Source organism: Phalacrocorax carbo, chromosome Z (assembly GCF_963921805.1).
Source record: "Phalacrocorax carbo chromosome Z, bPhaCar2.1, whole genome shotgun sequence".
In the NCBI taxonomy this organism is placed as follows: domain Eukaryota; kingdom Metazoa; phylum Chordata; class Aves; order Suliformes; family Phalacrocoracidae; genus Phalacrocorax; species Phalacrocorax carbo.
Genome location: NC_087548.1, coordinates 49,062,161 through 49,077,503, shown reverse-complemented (window position 1 = coordinate 49,077,503; position 15,343 = coordinate 49,062,161). Strand labels below are relative to the sequence as shown.

Below are 15,343 nucleotides of genomic sequence, written 5' to 3'. Positions count from 1 at the left end.
CCCACAAGAGAGGATCTGACTCCACGGTCATTGAGCATGTCACTGCTAACAGCACCAGCAATGCCTCCTAGGCCATCTCTAAGGGAAACAGGAAAATGCTGGGGAAGTATTTCTATTTAAAGCTGTAGGGATACCTATAAAAGATTAAAAAGAGACTAGGGTCTATAATAGAGACTGAAAATGTCAAGTCTGCTAAAAAATTACATTCTCTCACTCCAGAGATCATCCCTGTTGTTAAGAAATGTTAGCTAAGAAATGCATTTCTTTGGAGAAAAATTCGCTTCCTTTTTTTTTTCCTCAAAGAGAAGTGCTTTGACCACAGAGAAACCAACGTGTGCAAGAGGTAAACTGGAAAAGCTGCAAGCTTTAATATACGATCAACACCACTACTCAGCTGATATAGCATTGATTTGGTAAGATGTTAATACAGAAAGTCGTATTTTTTTTATTAAAAAAAGAGTCATTAAAAGAAAGGGTTGCTGCTTTGTTTCAGATTACAACCCCACCTACCCCTATGTCTAAACAGTAGGGAAAGAAACTAGCGAAGTCACAGGGTAATGAAAAGGAGAGGTGGTGTGGTAATGCCCTGCTGGTAACCTATGAGAGTGACTATGTTCACCAAATCAATGAAATTTCTCCTGTGCTACAGGAAGAAGCATTCAGAAAAGATGGATCTGTGACAAGGGGAATCTCTGCCTCCACAAACTTTTGTAACAAGTTTTTTGTTACAAATGTAATAAAATTTGTAACAAATGTGTAACAATTTTTTTTTTGTTGTTATAAACGGCAACAAAAGCAACTGGATAAATGACCCTCTAGATGTCATCCCAAGAAACAGGGAATACAAGGCTGAAAATATGAAGGTGCATGGCAACTTGGGTGACAGTGACCATGAAACAGGAAAAATTCAAGGACTGATGGAAGGAAAGAGATCTAAAGTAATGAGATATCAAGGTGTTCTTAGGTAAGGCCTGACAGGAATTAACTCTACTGGAAATAAAGATTTAGAGTAGTTACTGGTTTCTTACAATTAGGACCGAAACATGGAAACATATCAAGGTTGGATCTACATTAGCAATTAGTGGGGCACAAGTACGGCAAATCAGTAAAGTGAAAGAGTCGGTACTGAAGAAGCATATCCATCCTGCACTCACTCCTGCGGTTTTACTTTCAACTAGCTTTAAAAAAGACAAAGCTAGTTCAGTACTGGAGGAGACTACATAGGTAGGTGATGAAATCTCCCTCAGGAATTATATTGGTATAAGTGATCCTTCCTTGGCCATGACCTTTAAGCTTAATTTTCTATCATTATATAAATTCTTCTATTTCGGGGATGGGGTGGGTGGTGAAAAACAGCTCAGTAAAAACATTGATTTTTTTCAAATGAGGATTTTCCAAAAGAAAAACTTTTTGTTAGAAGATTTTGACCGGCTTTAATCCTCACGAGATGATAGCTGTTAGTCACTATCCTAAATGACACATTTGCACTCAGAAAACAAAAGATCATGAGGTTGAGTAAACGCAGAGAGTGGCAGACACAAAACCGCATTACCAAGGTAAAAGCAATTCCTCCTGTTCCTTAACTGCAAAATGAAGCACCACCACTGCCCCTGGGAAAATTGGCAGTTATGGATCCCAACAGCTGTTGGTAAGTCAGAGTATTGGGTGCAGATGGTTAGGCTTTGGCGGCGAGGCTTGCAGGGGCTCTGTGAGGAGGCCAGGGGCTGCCCTGGGCAGGTCACAGCTGGTTCCAGCTGGCCCCAATGGACACCCCTGCAGGGCATTGCCAAGTCGCCTCAGCCCCGTAAGTGGCGCCTCTGTGAAAACATCCTTAAAAAAGGGCAGAAAAGCGCCTGGTAGGTGGCAGCGAAGTGAAGAAAAAAAACCAAACCACAAAACAGAAGCAGCAGTGCAACCAGGGGCAGGGGAGGAGGTGGGGAGGAGGCACTCCAGGCGCTGCAGCAGAGAGTACCCTGCACCCTGTGGGAGAGGCCATGGTGGAGCAGGTGTCCACACTGCAGCCCTCTAAGCAGGTGGGTATTTCCTGAAGGATATTTCCTATGGAGAGCCCTTGTGGCAGCAGGGACCAGCATGAGGAGGAAGGAGCGGCAGTGAGAAGCTGTTACAGACTGACCACAGCCCCCGTCCCCCACCCATCCTCCCCCCACGCTGCTTGGTGGGGAGAGGAGTTGTGTGTGCAGGAGTGAAGCTGAGCCTGTGAAAATTGGGGGTGTGGGTGTGTGAGGGTAAGGTGGTTTTTTATGTTTTTGTCTGTTTCTTACTGTCCAACTCAATTTTCATTGTCAAATAATTACATTATTTTCCCCCAAGTGGAGTCTGTTTTGCGCACGAGAGTTAGTGGTAGGGGATCTCCTTATCTTTATCTTGACCCATGAGCTTTTCCATCCTGTTTTCTCCCTCTGTTCTGTTGAGGAAGGGGAGTGTGACAGCAACTTGGTGAGCCAAGGTTAACCTACCACAGCCACTTAGTACCAGGATCAGTTATAAAACAAAGTTCAATGAATTTTTCTTGGTATTGAGTCTTTCAGATGCTCCCTTTAAAATTAAACCTAGTATTTGATTAAAAAACAATGGTGCACAGTTTTGCTATAGTTTCCCATCTTTAGTGAAGCAGAAATCTGATCCTGGAGACACTTACTTAGTACGGGGATGGTTACGTCATGTATATTGTGCTGGACTGGGCTTCTCACTGCAAATGAGCCACTCTTTAGAGCATACTCTCATCTGAGATTCATTCAAGGGTACTCTGTAGTAACACTGGTGGCGAACAACAATACCACAGGAAAAAAAGCACTCACAGAAATTTTCCATTGCTTCTTGGCCCAATGAGGATACGGTGTTCTGACTCTTCCCGAGAGATCCTCCCGTGGAACCATGGCATCTTCTCATGGGCTGTAGTGGCAATCAACTTCTCCAGCTGTGGCTTTTGACTAATGATAGCTTGTTCAAGAGCATGCCCCTAGAGAGTGGTAAAACACAGTGGGACAGTGAAACAGTCTTCTGCAATAAAAACATGACAGGTAGACCCCTACTATTGGATTGCTTTTGGAACATCCAGAATCTGCACCTATTTGTTGTATGTGAAGAAAAGACCTGGTTGCTATGAAGATATTAGAACAGAAACTAATGTATGGTAATCTAAACATCACGAAGCTGGGATTCTTCCTTTACCTCTGAGAAACAGAAGGAAAAATAACAAGTAAACTAAGCCCCTAATATATCTGTATTTCCATTGAAACCTACATCATATTTTTATGCTAATGAGACATAGCTAAATATACTTAGTGTCACCCTGAGATGGCATAACACACCTCCATATTACATCTCCTATGGAAGTTTGCTGAAATAAACTGACTACACTTTGCACTTTCGCAGCATGTCTGTGTTGAACACATCAGTGCAAATTTCCCAAAGGCAGACAGGACAGTCCCAATTTCAGAGTGAATTATGTTAATATTTTAGGTATAACCCAGACAATTCTAAACCCATCTACAACATATCGCTTCTAAATTTGGCAATAATCTGAGGGCAAAACCCCCTAGTTGTATCAGTTTTCAACTTGAATTCATCAACTTGCTTCCAGACCGGGCTCAGACTCATCAGAAAAAAACTATAAGCTTCAGCACTTGTAGTAAATTTAGTGTAAGTTTCAGGCTTTTCCAGTTTGGGCATTGCTGAACATTATTTCACAGAGCAGAACACATAGGGTTACTTGCAAGTACTGAAAGAGATTTAAAACCTAGTGTAACTCCATGGGTTCACAATGGTAACTCATGGCATCCCAAGGTGAAGTAATATTCCTGATGCAGCCTCCGACACTAGTGTTTCCATGTTAAGACTGGCTTCTTCACAGTAATTCTCAGGAAAAAATCCAGCCTGTCTTCTTCAGCATGGAACATTCCTGCCTAACGCAGGCAGCACGGGAAGATGCACAAGCAGTGCTCTGCAGTTAAGAAACCAAGTTCTATTTTGGACATAATCTAAACAAGTATCACAGAAACAAGGCCAGCTAAGAAGGGAGGATGTAAAACAAGCCACCATGTCACCATGCCTGCCTGCACATCAATCCATAAAAAATCAGACTGAAAAGCAACCAAACAAACCATTTCTGTATCTTGTTCATTGCATCTATTAATTTTTGATATATGTGGCAATCTGATGACACAAGCTAATACAGCAGTAGATAAGGCTATGCTAGGCCAACACATCACAGAAGTCCTAAGTTTTGTAAAATTTTAGGAAAACTACACTTACATCCAAATTACTGCATGCATTGGTGGAACACCCCACACACAACGTTCAAAACTCAAACAGCTATGATTCCATTATGAAAAAAATACTACATAGCAGCAGCAACAGCTGGAAACAAACATTGCAATCTCTTTTTCTCCTAACACAAAGGACCACTTTATGGCAAAATCACCCTGGATTTACCTGCAAATTCCAAGTTTGTTTGACATACTCTCTGATGAGGTTCTCTTTTAAATCTTCAAAGGGTCCTGTTTTGGGTTGAACGCCTGGTGGTCGGTTGAAAGGTTTTCTCAGTAGACAGATAAGGCCATCCGCTTCCTCTGAATGATAGTTAATGAGTTCGGCAGGACTGGCATGCGACTTGCCTCCTGCAATAGCATACGAGCCACTCAACTCCCTCTCAATTGTATAATGATGAACTTTCCTTCCATGGGCCAAGGATAAGGCAAAGCCCCCCAGGTAATTCCGGCTTTGGCGGAGCAAGTATAGTCCATCACTTGCTGCTCCTTGCATCAGATACTCCTCGGCTTCTTCCCTTGTAATATTGCCAAAGAAGTATGGCAAATGGTTAGCAGGGTTCGTCATGTTGGAAGCCATGTCTTTTCTTTTCCAAGTAGCAAACTCAGTATTCTATACCTGTATAACAAAGACAGAGACATGAGTGTCAGTTGAAAAAACAGAGGATAAACCAGTAGCATGGAAGCTCACATGGGTACGACGGTAATTTATTTTAAAAAAAATTTTGGGACGAAGATAACATTTTTGGTTTTATCTTGTTAGACTTAGTCTTTCTAAATTCCAATTGGAAGTTTTTCCCTGTTGTCTAGTAAGACAAAAGTTTCCTATAACTGCACAAGTTTCCTTTAACTCTTTCCCCCTGCTGCTTTGCCTAGCCATACAGAGGTCCTGACGTTTTCACTTGCCTGAATGCCTCTATCCATCCTTTTGTACTGGCCTTGAGGTGTTTCCCAATGAAAGGAAATAACTAGGTAGGAAAGATTCGGTGAGGACAGGGTTTTCATTCTGGTTTTCTGCCATTATAATTTTGCTTACTAGAGTAGCTTATGCCAGTAGGTGGGCTGAGTACAGACAAGTTGTATATTAAAATAATTAATATTCCGCTCCACAGATATTTACCGATGGTGTTTTAGTGGTCAAAAGATAGTGTCTTTCTGAACAGTTTTCATTTCAAACAGCTTATATTGAAATAATATGAAGGTACACTACCAAGAAAAACAGAAGAGAATCAAGTTCAGCATCTCTGAAAAATAATAGTGAATATAACATAAACATCTTCAATTCTTTTATTCTTAATTTAATAATAAAAATAATCTTTTATATATTTAATATAGATATATGTATATAAGATACTATATTATTAGATATATTAATACATTACCTATTTTAAAATATGCACAAGGACTCTATAGAACTCTAGCTACAGCAACACTGTTCTTGGGTCCCGTCTTCCCTGAGTTATCCCAGCCTCTAACCTACACTGTCAGCAGAGAAATTTATTTTCATTAAATCCCATGGCAGATTTACACTGCCTGGACAGCTAAGTCTTGTGCTGGAATTACTTTTGCCTCTTTCAAATTATTGAAGAGGAGACATCAGAATGAAAAAACTGAATTTGGTTTATTATGCATATTAGTTACATTTAAATGACTATCTAACTGATACTGGGAAGAACATCCCAGCTACCTGCTGATAACATTTAAGTGGATAGGACGTGAATATATTCACACCAATGAGACCTGTATTCTTGCAAGAGACTTTGCAAGCTCTTTTTTGTAAGATGAAGTGGCCCAGAACTGCAATTACTTATGTAATCGCAAGTTCACCAGTCGAGTCATTAATTGGTTCCTGCAACATTATGAGTTTTTCATATACTTTCTCCTCCAAATGCTTCCCCAATCCAATTACTGTTTAATCAGGACTGGCCACAGATCGTTACATCTATGGTTTATGGAGCATAAGAAGGAAGGAACTCCATTTAGGAACAGTTCAACATCTTCTTTCAGTCTAGAAGGAAAAGAAAAATCCCACTAAGCATTATTGTCTCTGCATCTGTAAAATGACTTTGTAATCTGAAAAATTACTTTCAGAGAACACATCAAATACTGACTAAAACTAGCAGTACGTACTTATGTTTGTATTATTTGTGTGTGTTAGTTTACACTTTTCTTTAGGAAATATCTCAAGACTTCATCGCCAAAATTTTTGTTTCCTTGTCTTTTAAGTTTAGTTGTGGCAACTTGGTATTGAAGTACTCTCAAGTATGCAAAATAGGTGACAGCCTCTGTTATCTGTAGTGTGTTATGCAGATTTTAGGCTAACTAGGCAACACTACATGTATATCAAAGGAAAAACACTGTTGTTTCTTTGTATCTACAAGATCACTGCACATCTTGTATTCGTTTTTTTTCCAATGTATATATTCTAAGTAAAATGCATATATACTAAATATGCAACCCACGAACGTTAACCTACAAAATACTGTTATCTCTGTTTTATTCATGTTACTGCAGCTCTCTTTTCCCACCTTCCATTACCTTGGCTAGAAGTGGCCAAAACAATCAGAAGTTCAGTTCCTGTTTCTATTGCTGTGCAGGATGTAGCAGTAAATAGAATGTGCCCTTCACAGCTAAACGAAGGGCACAATTTTAGGGAAGCCATGCAGCGGTCTGGAATCAGCATTAAATAATTCAGGAGGTATGTGAACGGGGCTAATAGACCTCTTGGCTTGCAACTGGACAAAGTGTGCAACTGAGTTACGTGAGCCAGGTCCTTCTCTGCAAACACTCAAAACCCGCCTGGACGCGGTCCTGTGCACCCTGCCTGGAGATTATCTCCAGAGGTCACTTCCAACCCTTACCATTCTGTGACTCTGTAGAGAGGAGTTAGGGGAGACATGTAAGAAGGGAGGGTCCACAGTGCAAAGATGCAACTGAGGAATGGGCATTCTTAACGTAGGGCCTTTTGGCACACGGTGCTTCAGGCTGACACCTTCCCTAGCAGCTCTGCAGCAGGCAGAGCTGTGGTGTGCCTACTGCTTAGTTCAGATATAGCCCATCAGTGGACAATAGCTGATCTGCTGCCTCTTGCAGTTGGGTCAAGAAACAGTAGAAAAATACCTGTGCTGCTCTGTGAAAACGTGAAGAGCGGCGGGTGTAAGGTGGGGAGGAACACACAAGACAAATGAACGAGGCTCACACAGTACAGAAAACTAGACACAGTCAGGACAAACCACATGCTGTGCAGATCTTCTGGTCTTCTCTCACCATCACACAGAAGGGAGACATCAAAGCTGCAGAGCTACTGCAGCCCTACAAAAAGAGCTGCATGCAGCATGTTATTTATTACTCTTGTGGTTTCCAATCCAAAGTTACTGGTTTAAGATCACATACTACGCTCAAGTTAATCTTTCTGGCATTTGTGTTGACAAAATTTCCCTCTACTTTCCCATTTAAGTGTCTCAGTTCTGAGAATTCATGTTCTTAGCCCAAATGATCTACTAATATATCTTTTGTTTATTAATTGCAAAAGAAAGCTGTAACTGAAGAGACAGAAGAAGACAAGACAGCCCCTGACCTCACTACATTTAGCAGCCACGGCCTCTATGCCCCTGTATTTTGTCCAAGGTGTGCAGGCTCCAGCAGGACCTTCGGCTTGCTCTTTGAGCTTTGGCGTGCGGGAGAGCGGCAGCTACGGGCGCTGAGCAAAGGCAGCCCCTTACAGTGCTCCTCTCTCCTCTGCTCTGCTGCGTGGTGCTGCGGGGCCCATCGGTGCCTCCCCCAGGACCAAGGGCGTGACAAGTGTCTACTAGACTAGAGAAAGATGTTCCTTTCTAGTAGATGAGTTATGGATAACATGCCTAGGTTCAATAGTCAGCTTTGTTAATGCAATTAGAGTTTGTGGATTTGAGTCAGAACTTCGCTCTCAACTAAAACGAGGCATTCAGAAATGCACTGCTGAAATAAAACACACAAATTTAACTTCTGCTAAAGATCATTCTTTTAAAGGCTGTTTGCTTTCTATTGAGCAACCTAGTTTTATTATTTCTTAATGTTGTATTTAAAAATGGTAAATGAATAGAAATAAAAGATTTTAAAAAGCAGGTTTAATTAAAATTCCACAAAGATATTGGCTGCTGTAGAAGCCATGGAGATGAATTCTGTAAAGTTAAAGACACAGATTGGGTTCTGTCCTCCTCTTCACATGATTTGACAGGAAAAAACAAACCCCTTCATCCTGGAAAAGTATCAGCCCTATTGGCAAATGTGCAAAGCACAATGACTCAGCACCATGTCAACATAGGGGCAGAAACACTGGGCAAGTGGTTTAACCATTCTTCGCTGATCAGTTACACTGCTCCATGGGACCCATTTTTTAGAAGCAGTCACTGTCTAGAAGCTTCCAAAAAAGGCAAAACAATTTTTCCTTTCAATCCTCTTTTCGTTTTCATCTTTAACTCCAACCAATGAACAGCATGCAAAGCTCTCATTGAAACAGCAAATTGCTTCTTATGAATTAATGCACTTCAAGCAACAAATTGGGCTCCTCCTATTCGAGTCACACTTGCTCCATCTTCCAAAATTCTCACAAGCACAAACTCAAGCACCCTCAGCTTCCTCCTCATCCATTAACTACTGGATAGCAGGGAAATACATGCTGCAGCTATGCACTTACTGTTAGCAAGCTTAAAAAAAGGGGCACCTGTTGAGCTCATACCTTCATGCAATGGAGGTACTGTGTCGACGACTTCTCCTCTGGGCACATTTATTTATTCCCATAAATGATTGATCAGACTGTCCATGAGACCCGCTCCTCTGAGAAATTAGGCCAAAAGTACAAAGCTATCAGGGAGAGCCTGATAGGATGATGACTGCATGAGCCACTCTAGAAAACCAGGGAAAAATAGTTGAAATGGGATCTAGCAGTTCACAGCAATCTTAGAATTCTCTCAAGTACAAGAAATACCATAAAAGCCAAAGCAGACTCTGGCCCCCAGCAGGACAATGGCACAGGTGGGCAGATAAAATCATTCTGAAGAAATGGTAGACATGGTAGAGTCTTGGGTGGTAAGAAGTAGGTGTTTGTGATATGCCTGTATTTAGACATCTTGGATTCTTTATTGACACTATGACCTCTGTTAGCAGCAGGCATGGGCAATGCACTCCACAATGTTCAGTTGTGGAGAGCCCACAGTTGTGGAGTCCAGAGACTTCATTCCAGCACAGATAACCACTTGGCTGCAGCAACCTGCATAGTTGCAGGACCAAATTGCCTATGATATCCAAGAATTGCCCAGAACATTTGTTCAAAAAGTCATCATTCTTTGGTAAACTTCAGTCATAACAACACATTAAAATACATCTCCTCTTTAAGGTGCTGGATGCTCTGAGCTAAGGGCATCATACAGATGTCTTATAATTCTGAGATGAAGACTGTGACCAATAATGCACTTTTGTCACAACAGACCCCTCTATATGGAGATAAAACTTTTCCTGATAGAAGCTTTGACCAACACACTGAATGAAAGAGCAGTAAAAAGGGCTGCTCCAGGTGCAAGATTGGTTTCTTTGACTTTGCTTATCATCTGATTTTATTTCATCATAATCCTATGAGGGGGTTTTTTTGGTCAAGATGGTGGCTAAAGGTCAAGGAAAAAGAAAATGTTTTCTTCACTTTTTCAGAAGGATGTTTCCACACTACACATAATGTCTTCCTGTGATGGGTACTTTTAAAAATGTTCCTTTTTACCAGTTTATAGTTCCTAAAACAGAGAGGGAAAAAAAAAAATCCACTGGCTGCAATTTAGAAGAAATGGCAGTGGCAGTGACAAGGGACTATCTCTTAATTCTTGAGAACATAAAACAGAGAAGTTCAAAGCTCAAATACGTAAGAAGGCCTGGTATAAAATTTTATAAAATATGGAGAATATTTCTCAGTTATCACTGAAAGAACAGCAGCAGGATCCTTATGATCTCTTAGATTTCACAAGCCATTTATTTATAACTGTTTCAGATAGCAAAGGCCTGATTTACTTTTGCAAAACAGGTTAATGTTGATGGATTTCAGGCAAGGTCTCTCCACCATGTCTAATATATGAAGAATATTCAGTGTGTAGCAACATTAGGAAATGTTTGGACTAATGTTGTGTCCCACGGACATGCAAGGAGCCAAGTATACACACAAACCATAAGATAATGGTTAAAAACTTCTTATATGCTTTGGAAGAATTTCTGAGTTTGAGATGGCTGTTCTCTTTGGTTGGACTTTCAAAATCTTGCCTTCTTTTGGGGAGTTTAATACCCTTCTAGGATTAGTAATAGAGTAGACTAGAATGTATTTGGATTCACACTTTTCTCCTCTTCTAAATTCCTCCAGGGGACAAACAATGCTGAGTTTGACAAGTCAGTGCAGTTACAAACGTGAGGCTGTGAAATAAAGATTAAGTCACCAAAGGGCTGAATGTAAGGCTTTACCCTTGAGAGGGCTGAAGGAAGTGCAGCTGGTTACCCGAGAGATGCACTTGACCATAACAGTAAAAGAGGGTCTAAAGTGCAACTCTCCCCATAGCCATTAAATTTGACTTTTAAGGAAGCTACAAATGCAAGCAAATATCACGGTTATCTTACATGGAAGAAAAAAATACAATGCAAATACACAGGAAAATTAAGTACACACTTCCCCTAGGTAGCTTCCTCATCAATGTTGCAGACAGTGGGTACTCCAGGCATAACACAAGAGTATACTATCTCACCCATTTCATGCATGCAGGGAAGTGCAACATTCTTACAAAAAGCAAAACTCAGGAAAACTCACCTGGAAAGGAATAGAAAGAATCTGTGCTGACCATACTGCCACCCTTAGCTTGCTCCTCTTTCAGCTCTTATATTTAAGGCAAGGATAAAGGTAGAATAATTTTTACTGAAAGGTTTGCATAGCAGTGAGTATAGTATTACTGAGGTATTGATCTCCACTCTAACACACAAAATTATTAATAGGAGTATGAATCCTTCTACAAAGACCAAACATGAATATGGAAGGAGACTTAGGGACAGTTGATTGATCAGTTTACTCGTCCAACTATTTAATGAATAAAAGGACTGAAGTGTGACAAAAGATCAAAAGACATGCACTGGTCAAACAGTGTCCTGAATAAGCTTTTTACTTGAACAGACTTACTTTTTCCCCTTCCCTTGTTTTTCAAAGTAGCATTCTCCGTGCAATGTATAAAAGTAAAGACGTAAAGTTTAGAGCAAGTGTATTTGTCATGCAAAAGGCATAAGAAAGGCTCACTAGATAGCACAGACTGATGAAAATAAGCTGACTGAAACAATTTGTTCTAGCACAGGGTGCTATTTCAAGCACCCAACTTGTAACTTCAACAGTTCTTTGTTGGTCATCCACAGAAAAAAAAATTAGAAAAATGTGAATGTGCTTTTTTTTCTAATATTCTTGTTTAATTAGGTTTCTTGAAATCAAGATGTGTGCCTCTTTGAATAGTACTACAATTTTTCATTGTAAGATACTTTTCTACATTTCCACCTTATGTAACACACCTCAAAGCTAAAAGGAATTAAGCGTGCATAGAATTAGAATATACATTTGATGGTGACTTCACGTAGTATATTAAATATTTTGGTACTTTCAGGGTTTAGCATAATCTTAATAGTATACTCCAAACTGATGTAAATTCTGACAATTACCATCAAGGTATTATAAATCCATTGGTATTGCCTCACATTTAAAGCAGATATTTACATTTTAATGGTATTTTAACAAATAAAATGGATTTAAACAATTGTTCTATTCTCATTTCTTCACCTTTAAAATCACCTTCCAGTCTGTCTAGGCAGCTGAATGGCAGTCTTAATTTGATTCATCAGATTACCTTTAAATGTATTCTTTACCTTCCTGCATCAACATGAAGATTTAATTTCTATCCAGACATTAGGAGAGGAATTTTTATGATAAAATTATGCAGAAATAAAGGAAGAACATAACAGATGTTTAAAAGTAAGTTGTTAGGGTAGGAAATGAAGCAGAATACCATTTTCTCAAGTCATTCAAACAAACTAGAGTTTGATTGGGACACTAGGGTGAACTTTCTGACCTACTGAAAAAAAATCTGAAATCTTACTTAATTCAACGGGTAACACTGATGATTTTTACAAATTTTGTAGCCAGTGACATCTCCAAACAGTGTGCCATTCATCATACTGAAAGATATGTGTGTGGTACTGTCTCAAAGGGAAAAGTGACATAGATGGAATCACCACATTTCTTCCAGTGTGCTGATCTTCCTCAGGGAAGTGCCCCGGCTGCGTACTGATGCCTAAGGCTGTACGCCTCAGCCTCCACCTACTACGTCTCTAACCAGCTTATAGCTTACAGCAACCTTTCCATCACTCATGCTTGGGCCTCCTTCTCCAAGCGTTTTCTCTGGCTTTGCCTGAGAAGCTTTCCTCATGCAACCAAATGCCCGTCTCTGAACCCTGCATCCTTTAACTGACGATCTAAGCATTATGTTGCACTGTGTTTTCCCTGCACTTCAGACCCTAAAGCATGCCTTCTTTCATATCTGAAGGCTTTCCTGTTGTTCCACGCACATTCCTGGGCAGTGCTGATGGATACACAAAGCATATCGGTTAGTTTTTAAGCAGATTTCACTTTTACTATTTCTTCAACATTTGTGTCTCTCCTTAGCACTTTCATCAGACATACCTGTCTTTGGTGCCAAGTTCCATATATTACTACTTTGCAGCAGTTCAGTTTCAGAAGCATTTTCTTTCTTTCAGATATTTCTGATTTTTTGCAATGCTTCTAGCATAACTATGGTGTTCCGGCTACAGTTCTTAACCACTGAGATGTGTTCTTTCACAGAATTTTATCTTAATTAAATTCTGCCTGGGAACAAATAGGGAATGTGGTAGCTTTGGGCCCAGAAGATTCTTCTGCTGTGGAGTCCATAGCCTGGATCTAATAACACCGACAGTGACCTGTGGGATTGTCTAATTTGTGGCAGGTTTCGTCTGTTCTCGAGATTCTGAAAGTTAGCAGCCTTGCTAGCACCTCTCTCAGCTTAAGAGAAAACAATGTTTGCCTTTGTTCATGTAAATCATCAGTGTTTTGGCCACATTACAACAAAAAATTGCCAGCTGAACAGGTGCCATTGGTGCTTCATCTACTAGGTTTAAGGAAAATACCATTTATCTCTTCTCTTGTATCAGAGAGTTATTCATCCAAAGGGAAAAAAAAAAAAATCACAAATACACCTAAAATTATTATTAGCTTCAAAAAATTGTTCTTTTTGAAATATTTTTCTTTGGATTTTCTTTCCAGAGTAATTTTTATCTATATTGCAGACAGTTAGACAGATGCTTTTTATTTCTCCTGAAACATGCCAGCAATGCCCTCATTTATTCTAAATTGCATCTGACATTCTGATATCATCAGACTACTCCAGGGACTCCAGCTATTGAAATATTTCCTGAGGAAATACTACTTGACTTGGCAATGCTATTATTGCCCTATTATAAGGCAAACAGATGCTCAGAAAAAGCATCACAGCATTTGTATGTTATTCAGGGATTTCCTATATAGGCTTCTGTACTGAGGTCACAGAGGGACATTGATTACTAAAAACCCACTCTTCTCTGATGCTAGGTATCTACTGTCTCTCTTCCACACCACCTTCCTTTTGGGACTCTCTTGTCTTTGGTAACCTTTTCACATGTCATAGTTTTCCTTTAAAAAGGTTTTTCTGCTTTGATCTTTTAAAAAGCTCAGAATGCTACTGGGAAAAAAATTTGATTATCATTATTCTTTCCCTGGCCGTAGAAACCCTACGATTTTCACATATATTGAAGAAAAAAAAAAGTTTTGGGTGGTTTGGTTTTCTTTTTCCCTTCAGAAAAAGACCACACCAACACATAAATATCAACACTTCCTTCCACATCCTCTCCATGCTCTACTAGTCACTCCCCTGCCCCCTCTTCCAGCAAAATCTTACACTGTCACAAATGCAACCATTGCCTCCAGCTAAAGATGTCTCCTGTCAAAGCAACCATTTCTGCCTTAAAACAGATGGCACTGTTTGTACGGAAGCCTAATCCCTTTTGGGCAAAGTACTTTACTGTGATCAGTACCCATTAAACCACCATACAGAAAGTGGAACCACTGGGGATGAGCTAACACCCAAAATAATGCATTCAAGACACTCCTGGCAGAGTTTTCTCTAATCTCCGGTTTTCCCGCTGTGGCAAGGTATGAACAAACTAACTTGGGCACAAACAGACCTTCCCTAACACCGGCTGTGGGCTCTGCAGTGACTGTGGAAGAGTACAGGGATAACTGTTTCTCCCAACACTGACAATAAAAAAAACAACCTGGGTTGGGGTGCAGTGACAAAAGTCCTTCTCAGGGAGCCCCAAACTACCTCTGATTACTTCAGGAACTGCTGAGCTGACTTACATAACATATAAAGTTCCTCTCTGGTTTTGTTTCAAGTATAGTGCCTTTCCAGAAATACAGTAAGAAGTAAAACTCCTCTACGTACCACACAGGCTACTACGGCTGCACAGAGCAAGCTGCGAAATTAACAGTGAAAACACGTGAAAAGCAAACCAAAAATAATAGCAGGCTACTTGCAAGGAAGACCACTAAAAATAGGCAGAACTGCCTACCCAATAGCCTAGATATTTTCATTTTCAAAGATACAGTGACATTAAGTGTGTCAGCATACCATGTTTCCAGGTGGAATATATTCTTATTTTTACAGAAGTCTTTTTACAGAGACAGCTATGACGAAGCTGTTATGGACAAGATACCACAGGTAAACTAAGACACATCAAACTTTCACAAAATATTACTCCAAAATATTTTTTTCAAGGTTCACTTTTGTCAGTTGTTTTTACAACTCAGAAGTTGCCAGAAGAAGCAGATATACCAGAATGCTGCACCAACAACAATGCTGAACCAAAATGTTCCTTGTTTTCCAGGAAGGCAAAACCTGGAATATCTGCCCAATTTCCAAACACACACAAGAAGAGAAAGCTGC

General features: G+C 40.1%; 1 protein-coding gene across 2 annotated transcripts in view; it reads right to left on the bottom strand.

Annotated features, from left to right (window-relative positions):
- Positions 1–15,343, bottom strand: part of SYK (spleen associated tyrosine kinase) — a 51,694-nt gene that overhangs the window by 28,952 nt on the left and 7,399 nt on the right. For both annotated transcript variants that reach the window (XM_064438428.1, XM_064438429.1), the window contains exons 2-3: positions 4,456–4,908; positions 2,820–2,980 (exon numbers count right to left, since the gene is read on the bottom strand). In XM_064438428.1, coding sequence (XP_064294498.1) covers positions 2,820–2,980; positions 4,456–4,869 — 575 coding nt within the window. In that variant the 5' untranslated portion in view covers positions 4,870–4,908. The remainder of the gene's footprint in view (positions 1–2,819; positions 2,981–4,455; positions 4,909–15,343) is intronic.